Below are 18,183 nucleotides of genomic sequence, written 5' to 3'. Positions count from 1 at the left end.
GTATAATAGGCTTGTGCAATTCGTTTCGTAACGAATCGAAATTCGGCCGAATTTTGCATCTTTCGGACATTCGGATGCATCCGAATGTCCGAATAAAAAAATAACAAATTACAACGAATATGAAAGAAATATAATGAATTAATTTGAATGAATTCAACATGATTCGAAATTATGTCAACCGCATTCGAAATGATTTCAACATGATTCGACATTATTTCAACTGCATTCGAAATGATTTCAACATGATTCAACATTATTTCAACCGCATTCGAAAATATTTTGTGACCCGACTTTAGGGCCATGTATCTCGGGGTCACTTGGTGCTAGACACTTCAAATTTGGATATAAGTGACCCCGAGATATGTGGCCCCAAAATCGGGTCGCAAAATGTCATTCTCTGCTCTATGAACTAATAACATTTTGCGACCCGAATTTGGGGCCACATATCTCGGGGTCACTTATAGCTAGAAACCCCAAATTTGGTATGCAAACACAATAGTACTAGCACTACAACAAATTTGGAGTTTCTAGCACCAAGTGACCCCGAGATACATGGCCCTAAAGTCAGGTCACAAAATATTTTCGAATGTGGTTGAAATAATGTCGAATCATGTTGAAATCATTTCGAATCCGGTAGAAATATTTTCGAATTTCGTTGAAATATTTTCGAATGTGGCCGATTTTTCGAATTCGGTAGAAAACTAAACGAAATCCAAAAACGAATTTAAGGAAGTTAACGAATATAACTAAACGAAATTAATGAATTAACGAATTAAAACGAAACGAAACTAAACAAGTTTTTTCCTTTTGGACATGTCTAGTGTATAAACGAGTACCAGGTACAGGAGTATGAATCAAATACCACCTTATTAAATATGGGAGCATAAATGCATCTAACCTCTCATTATTTGTGAGCCAGACCGGGCACCCCAGGGCACAGCTAGATCCCTATAAGGGGTGTCAGGGGGGACCATGGAAAGGCCATCAATAATGACAATGCTTGGAACCTCATTAGTAGCTACCGTAAGAACTGAGATTTGTCATTACTGCTGCACTTATTCCTATCCTAATCCCTCTCTTGTAATCTTAATGGATGCTTGTGAATACTAAGCTGTGTAATTTTTGTTACAGTATTTGTTGTAACCTCTGTTGTAACTTCAAATGCAAAAAATTAAATAAAAACATTTGAAAGAAAATTGCACAATGTAAAATTCACCGGCTTACTGCTGTCTGGTTAGGAATGGTGGAGGGATAGCATCAGCTCGTGACTCCTTACTCCATACGCATTGCGCATTGCGTCCTCGTGTGGACTTCTTCAGTGGGGTCATAAACATGTACAATATAGTTCTACCTGTTTATGTACATAGTGACTGGGTTCACATATTGACTTTATGCACTTATAATATGTATTCACAATTTATTTAGTTATTAATGTATGGATGATTAATTATTTTGGCACATATTGGGATAGCCTTATTTTAGTTCTGTTCCTAAGTGTAACTCTGACACTAAAAGGGCCAGCTGCCTTGATATAGTTACTTTATACTAGGTGGAGTTGATGCCCTCTCATGTTTTTTCTATTGGTTTTTACCTGACAATCCTGCTGATATTTTTCAACTTCCTTCAAGAGACCAAGCCATCCAACAAGAATGGAAGTTATATGTTTGAGACTGATCATTTATCACTGTCAGGGTTCTTACAGTGGTCATCTTTTATTCATTTAGTTAAACCCAAAAGGAAAAAAATAATATTTCTGAAACTGCTTAAAAATGTGAGGCAATGGCAATCACTCATTGGTCAGCACAGCTATGTGGCTTTGCTGACCAATGAGAAGCACATCTGAGGCTTCTTCTTCTGATAAGGTGTTCAAGAAGAAAGAAAGCATCTCTCATCAGCCAGTTCGGTCACCTGGTTGGTCTAAAGAGCACTAGCCATTGCAAGCATTATGATGGATATTCACTCCAGGGCTGTTTATTATGGGGTACGAATTGCTTCACTGGCAATGTGGGGTATAATGTCACATACACATGATCGGAATTTCAGCCAGCAAAAGACTGATGAGAGATTTTCATTGGAAAATGCAACCGTGTGTATGCTCCATTGGAGTTTAGCTGGCCGAATTCCCGCTAACAAAAATTTGAGAGCATGTTCTCAATTTTTCCGATGGAAAAACTTTCTATCGGAAATTCTGATCGTGTGTATGCAATTCCGACGAGCAAAAACTCATGCATGCTCAGATTTAACTACGAGATGAAAGCTATTGGCTACTGGCTATTGATCTTCATTTTTCTAGTCCCATCGTACGTGTTGTAAGTCACCGCGTTCTTGGCGGTCGGAATTTGGTGTGACCGTGTGTAGGCAAGACAGCTTGAGCGGAATTCCGTTGGAATTCCGTCGGGAAAACCATCAGACCTTTTTCAGACCAAAATTCCGATCGTGTGTATGTAGCATTACTGCTGTTATGTACAGTGGTGTCTTGAGGGCTGACCAGGATATTTGGAGTTAGATCACTTTTTGTGAAAAGGTGAATTTACCCTATAGGTCATGGGCTGCATAAAACAAAATCCTTTTTTTTATTTTACTTTCGAGTTACTTTAATTGACAGATTGCAGATCAAATTTCATTTCTTTGATCTGCAGGTGAATGCAAAAGTAAAGATAATGTCAATTTAGAATGTCTGATCTCATGTCTGAACAATATTTATAAATAGTCAGATGGTCCATTTTTTGCATAGCAATGGCTGTAAGTGTCGCTATATTTACACATCAACTTCCAGCTGGGGAGATGGAGGAATGGCAGCAGCAGAGAAATGCAGGGTGTTTTATACATGCCCTGTGTACTTTAATGATGTTTTTTGGGCATGTATTTCATGTCCAAGTCAAAAACTGTTTACATTTTAGCAGAGCTATTGGGCTTTATAAACAATATTTTTTCCAGCAGAAGATAGGATCCCTAACACTCCACCTTGGGGTAGAGAATAAGAATGCCATCTCCACATAAGGCAAAGTGTAAAAGAAGAGTGAAATCACTTACCTTTGCAGTGGCCTATGTTTTGAAAAGTCCCTTTGCTGCTCTATGTTGCTGCTTGTATTCGACCCAGTTGTTTTTGCTTCTTTTTTGTACATGCAAATAAAGTATAGCTTCTCAGAATTTTTTTTTGTCTTGCATTCATCTTTTTGGAAAAAGCTAATTCGCTATCTCTTGGTGGCTCAGATCTTTCCCTGAAGTCCCCTATCCTCTACCTGTTCTTCTGTATCTTAATTCTAAATTATGATTTACAAGCCCTAATCCTAACCCTGCCTAACCTGCCAGACTTTCTGTGTGCCACTAGATGGTACAGCAAATCCTATAGAATAAAATCACAGTAAGAAATACATTTGTCAACAAAAAAAAACAAAAAATAAGTATACTTGTGAGAAAGGACATATAAACCTGTACAAATTTATTAGGTTGCCGGTCATTTTCTACTTTGTGTATTGGCGATTCAATTCACTGCATCACATTTAAAATGGCAACTGGAGCTAGAGCCTCTTCTGGTGTGTAAAATCCCATTACCACTCCTAACTGTAAAACGTGATAGAACTTAAACTTAGAACATTGAACCAATTTTATCTTCAGCAAGTTGACCTAATCAATTGCAAATCCTTCTAAGCTCTTATCAGTGACTTCATGGCTTTTTGAACATCTTTATTCCTCAGGCTGTAGATCAAGGGGTTGATCATCGGGGTGATCACTATGTAAAATACTGCCGCGTTTTTGTCTGTGTCCTCTGTGACTGCATTTTCAGGTCTGCCGTACACAAATATAGATGTCCCATAGAAAATTACCACCACCACAAGGTGGGAAATACATGTGGAAAATGCTTTGTTCTTTCCCAAACGAATTGTCATGACAGCAATTATGATTCGGATGTATGAAATAAGGATTAATGAAAGTGGGATGAAAAGCATGAAGGGCAAGAAAACCAGTTTTAAGTTACTGATTGCTGAGGTGTCACTGCAAGAGAGCTGAAGCAATAGAGGGAGCTCACAGAAAAAGTGGTTCATGGTGTTAGGGCCACAGTATATTAGTGTGAATGTTAAATATGTTTCAAAAGATGCAGCAAAGCAACCACTCAACAATGAAATGCCGATCATCCGAAAACAAACAGTTGTGTTCATGATCATATTGTAATGCAGAGGGATGCAGATAGCAACATATCGGTCATAGGCCATGAATGCCAGAAGCAGACACTCAGTTTGCCCCATAGTCAGGGAAATGCAGAACTGGACAGCACAGTCAGTGAAGGAAATACTCTTTTTAGGTGAAAGAAAATTTACTAACATTTTGGGTACAACGGAGGAAGTGAAGCAGATGTCCAAGAAAGAGAGACTAGACAAGAAGAAGTACATGGAGGTGTGCAAACGTTTGTCAGCCCTCACAGCCAGAAGGATAAGGAGATTCCCAGTCAATGAGGTCAGGTAAACTATCAGAAAAATATGAAACAACAAAACCTGTACTAAAGGATCCATGGAGAGTCCAAGAAGAATGAACTCAGTGACAGTGCTTTGGTTTTGGGTGTACATATCAACCACTACAAATTGTGATGAAGAAATATTTTTAGATTATATAAAATCATCATATGTGATAATATACATTGTACATGCTAATACTGCCATTTTCATTTCCCGTTACATAGATAAGAAACCTTTAATAGGGATGGGCTGATACACACCGGAACATACCAAACAGGTAAAAAATTTGGCAGAACACACAAAAACCAACATTTTAAAGGCTTATATGCAAGTTATTGTCATAAAAAGTGTTTGGGGACCCGGGTCTTGACCCAGGGGACATGTATGAATGTAATTTTTTTTTTTTAAAACAAACGTTTTTTTTCGGTAGCAGTGACATTTTTAATGCTTAAAGTGAAACAATAAAAATGAAATATTCCTTTAAATATTGTGCCTGACAGATGTCTATAGTATGCCTGTAAAGTGGCCCATTTTTCTCGTGTTTAGAACAGTACCACAGCAAAATTACATTTCTAAAGGAAAAATTGTGATTCAAAGCTGATCGCGGCTGTAATGAATTGTCGGGACTCTAAAATCATGTATGAATGTCATCTATGTGTCAGTGTGTCAAGGTTTTAGGTGTTTTTCAGAAATGAAAAGTTCAGGTAGACCATGTAAATATGATCTCTGGAAAAACACAAATTTAGGAATCTCGATATTTTACCTTAACCAGTTCCCCCCTAGCCTATGGCAAAATAATGGCCAGGTGGGACTTTTGTCATTCATATGATGCCTTCCCGGAATGTGCCTCTCACTCGCGGTTGTGGGGCCACACTGACACAGCTTATGATTGATCGCTGTACCGCTGCCAGTAGCATGTGTGACAGAACATCCAACACCTGCATTGGGTGCTTCGTCACTATACAGTTTCCTCTAATCTTGAACCAGGAAACAGGTATTATGAGCAGAAAATTGCACCCAAGATCTAGATGACACTAGCTTAGGTGTAAACTGGAAATCAAACTCTCTTTATTGAAAATTCACACAGAATATATAGCACGCAAGATCGGCTAGAGTCTTATCACATTATCCTAACAACTTTAAACAGGAATATAATTCACATAGCCAAGTAGCAGCCAACATAAATCTCAATCTAATTAAATTATTAGGCAATTACATAAGCCTAGGTGACTCAGTGCCCACCCAGACAATGCTTTGATTAATCAGAGATCCCACCCCAACCCAGACTGTCCGGGACCAGTCTACAACAGTCTATGAGGCAGAGCCCATACATGTTCCAGCAGTCTGAAAAGTGTGATTCATTTATCTTTATAGATTTCTTGAGGGATATAGTTGATAAATATTTATGTCCCAAGTGGTTGAGGGAGGGGGCTTCTTCTTCTTCTTCTCCAGTCTGTACAAGATTAATATTACACCTTTCCATCCACTCCAGAAGGAATGCTTTATTGTCCTTATTCTTGCTAGGCTTGTTAGGCTTGCCCCTAGTTCCCTCCAAAAGCCTCTGTCCCAGCTTGGTCTGTCACACCATGTGATCACAGTGACCAATCATAAATAGCAGATCACATGACAATTGTAAACAATGGATGACTTCCTTTCATGGCATCTATTGCATACAATTGTGTTGCTAGCTGTGATTGGTTACAGTGATCACATGGTACAGACAGGGCCAATCACAGCCCATGCACATGCGTGGGAGTGACGTCATTGTGTCTTCACCGAATGACAGCGGTGGAGCAGCGAGACCCCACCGAGAAGATGGATGCGCCGGACTACAGGGGACAGTGGTGACTTCGCTGGCTCCTGTGTCAGGTAAGTGACACATAATGGACTAGTAGTCCATTATGCTTTGCCTTTGCAGGGAATGAAAGAGGAAGTAAACCCATCAGGGTTTACTTCCTCTTTAACTCATCCAGGGGGTCACACACACACCTGCTGCCATGCTAACCCCTCACAATATATATTACATAGCTTCATTGTAGGTGAGGTTGAAAAAAGACACAAGTCCATCAAGTTCAACCTATGTGTGTGATTTTATGTCAGTATTACCTTGTATATCCCTGTATGTTGTGGTCGTCCAGTTGCTTATCTAATTGTTTTTTGAACTATTAGTTAAACTTCCTTCTGCAAAAAAGTTTTATCCCTATTGTGGGGTCATCAGTAGGGTATTTATAAATTTAAATCATATGCCCTCTCAAGCATCTCTTCTCCAGAGAGAATAAGATCAGTGCTGTTAAGCTAACTGGTCTGTAATTCCAAGGGATGTATGTTGGGCCCTTTTTAAATATTGGTGCTACATTGTCTTTTCTCCAATCTGCTGGTACTATTCCAGTCAGTAGACTGGCAGTAAAAATTAGGAACAATGATCTGGCAATTTCTTGACTGAGTTCCCTAAGTACCCTTGGGTGCAAGCCATCCGGTTTCGTAATTTATTAATGTTAAGTTTCCCAAGCCTAATTATAATACTGTCCTCTGTTAGCCATGAGGGCGCTTCCTGTGACATGTTTTGGTTACTAAAACCCCCCAATTCCCTTGTGAAGACTGAGGTGAAGAATAAATGTAATTCCCTTGCCATCTCTTCATCCTTTGTATCCAGATGTCCTTCCTCATTGTTTATGGGGCCCATATGGTCTGTCCTACCCTTTTTACTGTTTACATACTTAAAGAATTTCTTGGGATTTTTTTTTGTCCGTTATGTGTCTTTAATGTTCTACCTTAGCCGCACTAATTGCACCCTTACATAACGTATTAGATTCTTTATGTATGAATGCTGATAATGATCCCGCAGCCTTGTATTTTTTGACGGGGTTCACCTTTGCTTTTATATGCATTTTTACATTGGAGTTAAGCCATCCAGGACTTTTGTTTGCTTTTTTAAATGTATTAGCCAATGTGATGCACTGGTTAATGCTCTTATTTAATATGCTCTTAAAGCAAAACCCATCTCTCATCCATGTTCTTTGTTCTTAAGATTTTATCCCAATTTTTGCCTTCTAGCAAGGTTCGCAATTTAGGGAAGTTGGCTCTTTTGAAATTCAGTGTCTTTGTATTCCCCTTATGTTTCCTATTTGTGTGATTTATACAGAAGCCAATTGTCCTGTGATCGCTGTTTCCTAAATTGCCCTGTATTTCCACATCCATGGTCTGTATTGTTAGTAATCAGTAGATCTAGTAATGTTTTATTTCTAGTTGGTGCATCTACCATCTGACCCATGACAGTGTCCTGCAAGACATTAAGGAGTTGGCGAACCTTAGGCGAATGTGTGGTTCCCTCCGCTAATAATCCAAATTGTGATAGGTGGTCCACCTCCGCCATCTCCCTCAGGGTAGGGGGCCTTATAGCATACTCCCAGCATTATTTTCCCCTTAGCTTCTTCCTTTTGGAGCTTCATGATTCCACCTCCTCCCTAGCTCCCTTAGTGATGTCATCTCTCACATTCACTCTAAATTATTCTTGATATATAGACATACCACTCCCCCTTTTTTACCCTCTCTATCCCTGCGACAAAGGGAATACCCTTGAATGGTTGCTAGCCAATCATGAGAGCTGTTGAACCAGGTCTCTGAAATTCCCACAAAATCCAAATCCTACTCGTACAACAGTATCTCTAGTTCACCCAACTTATCCGCCAGACTCCTGGCATTGATGAACATGCCACGTAGTTTAGACCAGTTGCATACTATCCTCTTGTTGGGTGTTCTGAGATTGCAACTAGGACTTGTTACTATACTTAGCTTGGGTTTATGAGGTTTAGTCAACCTACTATTAATGTCCCCAATACTACCCTCTGGAATATGTTCCGCACTGACTACCTCTACCCCTGGACCCTCTCCCCATCACTTAGTTTAAAATCCCTTCTAACTTTTTGGCCATCTTTACTCCCAGCACATCTGCACCCTCCTCATTTAGATGCAGTCCGTCCCTACTATAGTACTGTTGACTGACTAAGAAGTCGACCCAGTCCTCCAGGAACCCAAACCCCTCCTTACTACACCAGTTCCTCAGCCACTTGTTTACTTTCCTAATCTCCCTTTGCCTTTATGGTGTGGCTCGAGGTACCGGTGGTATTCCTGAGAATACTACTTTGGAGGTCCTTTTCCTCAATTTAGCTCCCAAATCCCTAAAATCGTTCTTTAGGACACTCCACCTGCCTCTGACTTTGTCATTTGTGCCAACGTGCACCATGACAGCTGGGCCCCTAGCCCCTCCCAGTAATCTGTTTACCAGATCCGTGATGTTCCAGACCTGAGCACCCGGTAGACAGCATACAGTTCAGCACTTCAGGTCTTTGTCACAGATTGCCCTCTCTGTCCTTCTAAGAATTGAGTCCCCTACCACCAGAATCTGTCTATCCTTTCCCTTCGCTTCTCCCCACTCTCTCTGGAGGGGTTCTTCCCCTGGCACCTAGGAGAGTCCCTCAGCTCCAGCAGTGCTAGTCCCTGACTGGCTTCACCAATGTCAACTGTCTTCTCAGTGCTGACCGTTGCTTCCCTAGATTCAGAACCTGGGCTTCCAGGGAAACAATGTGCTTACATTTTTGGGGAAGGCGGGGGTATTACATTTATTCTTCACCTCAGTCTTCACTGGGAATTGGGTGGGCTTTAGTAACCAAAACTGCAGTGCTTATCCTCCTGTCACATCACAGGAAGCACCCTCATGGCTAACAGAGGACAGAATTAAAATTAGGCTTGGGAAGCTTAACATTAATAAATCACGAGACCGGATGGCTTGGGTACTTAGGGAACACAGTCAAGAAATTTACAGACCATTGTTCCTAATTTTTACTGCCAATCTACTGACTGGAATAGTACCAGCTGATTGGAGAAAAGCCAATGTAGCACCAATATTTAAAAAGGGCCCATTTTTCACAGCAGTATTCGCCCTCGATCAGATAATCAAGAAATGCATACATGCCACAAGATGTACATCGAGTCACATCTCCAGACCCACCAGGTATCGTACCTACTAATTTAATGAGGGTTTGGGATTATACCCTGTCCAAATTACTCAACAACTGGCTTCCTGATACTACTACTCATCAATACACTACATAGGTATTCAACAAGACAATACACAGGTACTCACAAACTCGCATGCACTCGCAGACCCACGTGTACTCACAGACAAACGTGCACACATAGACCACGTGCACTCACAGACAATGTGCACTCACACTAGCCAGGTACTCACGATACACAGGTACACACAATACTCAGGTACTTCCAATACTCATGTGCCCACAATACTCATGTACCCACAATACTCATGTACCCACAATACTCATGTACTCACAATACTCTGGTACTCCCAACACTCAGGTATACACAACACACAGGTACTCCCAACACTCAGGTGCTCCCAACACTCAGGTACTCACAACACAAATATATTTTTTTAACGTACTGTCACCAGTCAGTGCCCCTCAATTACCGCTACACCTGTTATATGATAACGCTGTACTGCACTGGTGACAGTATGTAAAAAAATGCTTTGTGAAAAAACGAACTACATCAGTATGTTAGAGATCCTTAATTGTTGATTTTTAGTTCTTTTTTCATATGGTAATCCAGAAAACGCTATCTTTTTTGTGCTAGCATGTCAACAGTCACTCACTTCACTGTATGTAGGGAGCCATATTTGTCTATATGTATTTTTCTATTCATCTGCATTACATAGAGGGAAGAGAATTAGTGGTTTACAGAAAATAGCTTGGAGCACAGATAAGATTGTTTGTGCTTTCAGATTGTCTCACAAAAAGTGACAAGGATACTGCAAATCTGACAAGATCAACAGGTCTTTGAATGTTTTGCTGAAAATGTTCATACAATAAATAATAAAAGTAATGGAGCTACCACATATAAGGAATGATAGCCTGCCATATATTACATTTTTGTCCTGGGGTTAAGATATCCTTTAGCAGAATGAATTTCAAAAATAGAAAGAAAAATATGTCCATAAAAAGATAAAAATAACAAAATATCTTTTGTGCCAATATTTACCTTCGAGCCAGAGATTTTCAATGTAATACTTTATTCTGCCTTTAGATGTCCTAAGACTGATGGCACACGTCCTCCAACCTACTTCTTCTGAGGTCATTCTGGTCTCACCTTAGAATTTGACTGGACAGTGTAAGTAGAAGCAGCACAGTGATGAACTCAGCTCTTGATCACTGTCATTTATTCCTATTGACATACTTCTTGTCAGCAATTACACTGATTGGTTACTTGTGCTGCTTCTTCTTCTCACATTCCAGTCCAGAAAGAGGCTGATTCTGGGTTAAATCTGGGTACTTGAAATACTTGCATTAACAAAAAAATACATTTAATGATGTGCATATTTTTTATTACAGAGCTGCATTCATTTCTGTCTTTTACACAAGCCTAGAGTTTAACTTTAAATGATTCCCTGTGCTGTAGACAGGTAGAGCCGTTTGTTGTGAGGGAATCTTCTTGTCCTTTGCTTGCATTACAGTTACTCTGACACTGATCGTGACCATTGTCAATGCAGATAGTGAGAGCTTTGTTTAATATTCTCTACAGAAAAGATAATTAATGACATTTTTGCCTACCACGTAGCTTTGTAACTATGTTTGGACATCTGTTCTAAAAATGAATACATGAATTCAATACATTTTCTATTGAAAATATTTTTTTTTAGAAATAAAAAAATAATAATCTTTGTGTGATAATGACAGTCAGAAGTTATAATTCTCAGTTTCCAATTAACCTCATTAAGTCTTTCTCATCACAGGAGATGCTCAAGTCTACAAGTAGTCTACAAGTACTATATGCTTGCAACCACTGGGACACATACAGTATAGGCTACCTTATAGTCAACCATTTTATTTACAACAATTAAAATATATGTGAATGAATTTAAATAATATGTGAAATACAGTCATTTTAATATCCAAAAGAGTGATCACATTATGCATTTGCTGGATTCATAAGACCAGTGAAATAAAAAAAAAAGTATAAGAAAACTTCAATTGCGCAACCTAAATTAACTAATTAATTACATAAACAAGTGAACAATCAAGATGCACACTTCTATGAGTGAACAAATAAATGCTCTAACTAAATAGCCGAATGTGCCCCACACCCACTAATCAATAAATTAAATAAATACATCACTAAATAAACGGAGTATAAATCAAATAAATAAATTAATCTACTATTTGTTAATGTCCAAAGTGTCCATAGAACACATAAAAAGGATGGCTAAAACCACTATGACTAAAAGTCAGTAGTATTATTGACACAAAGAGTCAGAAGGATTTCCAACTTCAAAGAATCCATTTTGATGTAGCAAAGGTAGTCATATGTTTATGTAATTAATTCATTCATTTAGGTTGCGCAATTGAAGTTTTCTTATACTCACATGCAAGCCGTATATTCAGGTGTTTTAGTTGCAGCACCTTGTTTTTGCTTTTGTTTTGTTTTTTGTTGGGTTTGAAATCACTCACATAATTAATTCATTTTTTTTCACATTGTGTGTCATTTGGTAATATCCAGATTTAGGACATATGCACATTTCAACCAATTGTTGCTGGTTAGCGCAGATTTTCTTCTTTAAAGAAATATAAAAAAAAACTAAAATAAATAACTAGTCTTTGATTGTGAAAAAAATAAAAAAATAAATAACTAGTCCTAAATAAAGTTCATCAGAAAAAAATCCAAGTGGGAATTCTTCTGCGTTCTCACTGTTTATGCTGCACTTTGACCCCTTTCACACTGGGCATTTTTCAGGCGCTTTAGCTCTAAAAATAGCACCTGTAAAGCGCCTAAAAAATGCCTCGTGTGAAAGCCAGAGTGCTTTTACACTGGGGAGGTGTGCTTGCAGGACGTTAGAAAAAGTCCTGCAAGCAGCATCTTTGGGGCGGTTTGCGAGCAGTGTATACACTGCTCCTCCACCGCCCCTGGCCATTGGAATGCATGGGCAGGACTGCCAAAGCACCTGAAAATTTGCTTCTGCAGTGGTGCTACACGGGTGCTTTTAACCCTATTTAATCCCTTCTAGGGGGTGAAAAGCACCCCGCTCCTGCCCGAATAGCAGCGCCAAGGCGTCGCCTTAACAGCAGTAAAGCTAGCGGCGCTTTACCACTACCGCCCCCACCACCCCAGTGAGAAAGGGTTCTTCTGCTGCAATACAGCCAAACTAGAAAAAAATTGATTTTTTTCTGATGAACTTTATTTTGGATTACTTATCTATTTATTTATTTAAATAAATATTTATAAATGTATTTGTTATATTTTGCTGGTCTGATGAATTTGAAATCCAACAGATGCATGCATAATGTGATCACTCTTTTAATTATTCAAATAGCTATATTTAACATATTGTTTGATTTAATTTAGTTATATTTCATGGTATTTATAGCGCTTCAATTTATATGATTTTAAAAAAAATATAAAGCAAACTAATACACTTTGCATTTAAGCCATTTTACAAGCTACATCATAGCACTATATGACAATTCATCAAGTTGATGGCAATGTGTATTTAAAATTACCTGAAGATATTTTAATCCGAATTATGCCCTGTACACACGGTCGCAAATTCAGACGGAAAAGTTCCGATCGGATTATATTGTCGGAATATCCGATCGTGTGTGGGGTCTATCTGACTTTTTCCGTCGGAAATTCCGACGGAAAAAATGAGAGAGCAGGATCTCAAATTTTCCAACATAAAAATCAGATTGGACTTTTCCCATCGTTTGTAGAGAATTCCGATCGGACAAAGTGCCACACATGCTCAGATCAAATGACAAGACCAAAGCTATTGGCTACTAGCCTCAACGTAGTTCCTTCGTAACGAACAAACTTCATCACATTCTGAACTATCGGATTTCCCGACAACTTTATCCGACCATGTGTATGCAACACCAGTTTAGGACAAAATCTGTCAGAAAAAATCAGACAGATTTTGTGGTCGGAATGTCCAACTGTGTGTACAAGGCATAATACAGTATTAGTAGTGAAAGACTGTCTTTCAGTATTTTAGAAATAGATAAAAAATGATACAAAATTCTTACCTTTAACTTTATATTGAGCTTACTTCCCTTTTACCTGAAATGATAATAAAAATAACGATAATAATAATTACAATAATATGCCGGTCTGTAGATTGCACCATAGTGCAACAATGAATGGATTAAACAGGTTTTTATTCTTGTATTCAGCATCTCATGAGTGTGTTTCTTAGTTCCCCAAAGTCTTTCTTCTCCTTGCAGAATATATTTTTTTTTCATATTGTTAACACGTACTATAACATGTACAAACTTTAGCAATGTCTTAAACTTTATCACTGATAAAGTTAGGCTTTTTTCTGTGAAAGGCATTTAAAAGTATATTGAAATTATGAAAAGTATATAAAAAATTCTGAAGTCAAAGTATACTTAAAGAGTAATTCCACATATGTTGAGACAAAAATATTTCCCTCTGGGTGATCTGTGATTTTAACAAATTTTGTTGCAGAGTCCTACCTTTTGTTATTGTTGAGAAATAGCTTTTTGTTTGTCTGTGTCCATGTTCAGAATTAATCTTTATGGCATAGGTTTCATAATTATTAGCTGCTGCACCTGCAGGGCTCTAATGAGAAAAAATTGCAGGGTCTGCATCCCTTTAGACATGATTTCCCTCTGGAAATAATACACCAACAATTTAATTTTTGTTGCAGGGGATGTTCAAAATCGAATTTATACCTTAGTGCAGACTTCTAACTTCTGTGACTTCTTCACAATCTGTCTACAGAACTCCTCCTGGTTGCCATATTGCATTGCAATTTACAGACAATTACCCTTTAAAGTGGTTTAAAGTCTTGTTTTTTTAACTAACATGTTATACTTACCTGCTTTGTGCAATGGTTTTGCACAGATCAGCTCTAATCCTCTTCTTCTCGGTTATCCCATTGGTGCTCCTCCCCTTTGCCTGTTGCCTCAAATAGCAAGCCATTCGATACGGGGGCACTGGTGCATGTTCGCTCCTGAGCCCTGTGCTATGTGTCCATAGTACACATAGAACTTAGGCTTGGCCCCACCTTTCACTCTCTCCTCATTGGCTCCCTAGCTGTGATTGACAGTAGTGTTAGCAAATGGCTCCCGCTGTTGTGCCTCTGCCAATGAGAAGAAAGGGACCCGGGATAGCTAAGGCTTCCGTGCATATTGCTGGATCAAGAATGGGCTCAGGTGAGTATTTGGGGGGGCTGTGGGGGAGAATTAAAACCACTTTAATAAATTTTTCTTTTTTTAACATCTATGTTTCATTTGTTAGATTTTCCCTTACCCTGTCCTGTTAGGCACTTTTCACAGAAAAAAGTGACCCCCCTCTATTCCTGTCCTGATGACAACTAATAGTTTGGATTTATCCTCACTTTCATACCCGGTGGCAATGGCAAGCAATTAACAATTCAGAGAGGGTTAATTTCCCAAACTGGGACACAAACCTCAATAAACACCTAAGAACAGATGGGAGTAGGGATGAGCTTCGTGTTCGTGTTGAACCCATGTTCGTCTCGAACATCGTCTGTTCGTCCATTCGGCAAATTTCGACCATTACGGGCCGTTCGCACCAAATTCGAGTGGCGCGTCACGGCCCATAATTCACTGTGGCATCACAGTGCATTGCTGACTGATGATTGGCCAAGCATGCACTATGATCTGCATGCTTTGGCCAATCACGGCATGGAAAAAACGGAGAGCCGTCATTGGCCAAAGCCAGGTTAGCTTTGGCCAATTATGTCTCGGGGGTTTAGTACATGCCCCACACTATATAAGGCCGCCTACACAGCGGCCTTGTGTAGTGTGTTGCGGCTGGGAAGAGAGATAGATGGAGAGACAGTCTGAATTAATTTCATTTGAAGCTGTTGCAAATACAGTCGTGTATTGTGCCACCTGCACAGTGTACACCTAAAGCTACCCCAATTGCTGGTGTTCTGCTGATCCTATACCACAGGCAGGCAGCTGCAGCAATTACAGTCGGTGTATTGTGCCACCTGCACAGTGTACACCTAAAGTTACCCCAATTGCTGGTGTTCTGCTGATCCTATACCACAGGCAGACAGCTGCAGCAATTACAGTCAGTGTATTGTGCCACCTGCACAGTGTACGCCTAAAGCTACCCCAATTGCTGGTGTTCTGCTGATCCTATACCTCAGGCAGCTGCAGTAATTACAGTTGATGTACTGTGTCATCTGAACAGTGTGCACTTAAAGCTACCCCAATTGCTGGTGTTCTGCTGATCCTATACCACAGGCAGCTGCAGTAATTACAGTCTGTGTATTGTGTCATCAGCACAGTGTGTGCCTAAAGGTACTTCAATTACTGGTGTTCTTCTGATTATATACCACAGGCAGTCAGATTCAGTAATTAAAGTCGGTGTATTGTGTCATCTGCACAGTGTGCACCTAAATCTACCCAAATTGCTGGTGTTCTTCTGATCCTATACCACAGGCAGGCAGCTGCAGTAATTACAGTTGGTGTATTGTGTCATCTGCACAGTGTGTGCCTAAAGCTACCCCAATTGCTGGTGTTCTGCTGATCCTATACCGCAGGCAGCTGCAGTAATTACAGTTGGTGCACTGTGTTCTCTGCACAGTGTGCACATAAAGCTACCCCAATTGCTCGTGTTCTCATACTAATAATACTACAGGCAGGCAGTTGATTCACCTACATCTCCCTGCAGGCCATTAGTATGTTTGGAAGGCCAACAAGGAGAGGCAGACAGTCACGAGCCAATAAAAGAGGGCAAGCAGGCTCTAATGCTAGAGGCAACAGTGCTGGTCGTGGACACGGTGCATCCTCATCAGTACGTGGCCAAGGGACACGCTTGTCCTTATTTTCGGCAGCTGAACCTGTTGAGCCGCAACATGTTTAAGACTTGGTAGAGTGGATGACCAAGCCGTCCTCATCTTCTCTCACCCAGGCTCAGGCTACTGACAAAGCAACTGCCAATGTGGCCTCTTCCCTTGGCTCAAAGGCATCAGTCACTCCTTCACGAGCCCCCCCATGACCTCCTGAGGAGTCCCCCGAACTGTTTGAGCACAGTTTTGGTACATTCTCCATGAGGATGCCCAGTGTTTTGAAGGCTCTGATGATGATACCCAGCTAGAGGAAGGCAGTAACGTGAGCCCAGAGAGGGGGGATGCCCAAGAAGGAAAGCAATCTGACAGTCATGTTCCCCCAGCTGCAGCATACTGCCAGGATTGCTCCAGTGATGAGGAGGGAGGGGATGATGAGGTCACTGACTCCACATGGGTGCCTGATAGGAGAGAGGAGGAGGCACATCTCCAATGAGGCAGGATGCCCTCCAGGGACCAGCTTAAGGGCAACACACCGACTGCATCACACCGCAGAGCTCTGCCTCTGCACTTTATTCCAAAAGTTCTTTGGTGTGGGCCTTTTTTGAGACGAGTGCATTAGATCGCACCACTGCTATTTGCAACATATGTCTCAAGCGTATCTCACGTGGCCAAAACATCAGCCACTTGGGCACCACATGCTTGACCAGACATATGTCGACCTGCCATGCAGTTCGTTGGCAAGCGTACCTAAAAGACCCACACCAAAGAACAAAGTGGACCTCTCCTTTATCCTCATCAGCTGGGATCTCCAACCCCACTATACCTTCAGTCCTCTCTGAAACCTGCACTGAGAGGAATGAAGGTGTAGAATTAGGTGTGTCACAGCCAAGTACTTGCGGGTAATCTGCTGTCAGTACACCGACGTCTGATTGTACCAGGCAAATTTCCCTGGCCCAGCTGTTGCACCGTCGAAAGAAGTTCACTCCCAGCCATTCACATGCCCAGTGGTTGAATGCTAGCTTGGCTAAATTGCTAGCACTTCAACTGCTGCCTTTTCAGTTGGTAGACTCTGCCCCCTTCCGTGAGTTTGTGGAATATGCGGTTACTCAGTGGCAGGTTCCCAAACACTACTTTTTCACACGGAAGGTGATTCCGGCTCTCTATCGGCATGTGGAAGGCAATGTCTTGGCCTTGCTGGACAAGGCGGTCAGTGGTAAAGTGCATATTACCGCTGATTCATGGTCCAGCAGGCATGGACAGGGACATTACCTATCTTTAACGGCACATTGGGTGTCTCTTCTGGCAGCTGGGAAGGATGCAGGACAAGGTGAAGTAGTGTTGGAGGTTTTTCCACCACCATGCCTCCAAAATGCTACTACTGGTGATTGTGACACACCTCTCTCCTCCACCCCCTCCTCTTCTTCTTCCTCCATGGCCTCTTCCTGTGCTTTGTCCTCGGAACCAGTGGTGCTCCATAGGTGTTCAAGGGGCTATGCAAGTACGCAGGCAAAAAGATGCCATGCCGTGCTTGCGCTGGTGTGCTTGGGGGACAGGAGCCACACTGGGGCAGATATTCTGTCAGCTCTGCAGAGGCAGGCTGAGAGGTGGTTGACGCCACGCCAGCTTAAGCCAGGAATGGTGGTTTGCGACAATGGCACCAACCTCCTCTATGCCCTCCGACAGAGACAACTGGCCCATGTGCCCTGTGTGGCTCACATCCTTAACTTGGTGGTACAGTGGTTCTTGGACAGGTACCCAGGCTTACAAGATGTCCTGAGGCAGGCCAGGAAAGTCTGTGTGCATTTCCACAGGTCATATAATGCCAGTGCTCGGCTGGTTGACCTACAAAAGGAATTTAACCTGCCCAAGAAC

At 40.9% G+C, this 18,183-nt stretch overlaps 1 protein-coding gene across 1 annotated transcript; it reads right to left on the bottom strand.

The window, feature by feature from the left end:
- Window positions 1-1,476: 1,476 nt before the first annotated feature.
- Window positions 1,477-13,990, bottom strand: LOC143989129 (olfactory receptor 5AP2-like). Its single transcript, XM_077489152.1, has 2 exons — window positions 13,547-13,990; window positions 1,477-4,573 (listed from the first exon to the last, which is right to left on the bottom strand). The coding sequence occupies exon 2, from the start codon at window positions 4,563-4,565 to the stop codon at window positions 3,648-3,650; it is 918 nt and encodes a 305-aa protein (XP_077345278.1). The 5' UTR covers window positions 4,566-4,573; window positions 13,547-13,990; the 3' UTR covers window positions 1,477-3,647.
- Window positions 13,991-18,183: the final 4,193 nt, after the last annotated feature.

Source organism: Lithobates pipiens, unplaced genomic scaffold (assembly GCF_037356315.1).
Source record: "Lithobates pipiens isolate NorthernLeopardFrog02 unplaced genomic scaffold, aLitPip1_a1.2 Scaffold_18, whole genome shotgun sequence".
Taxonomy (NCBI): Eukaryota; Metazoa; Chordata; class Amphibia; order Anura; family Ranidae; genus Lithobates; species Lithobates pipiens.
The sequence above is the reverse complement of the archived record's forward strand: the minus strand, read 5'-3'. Positions and strand labels throughout refer to the sequence as shown.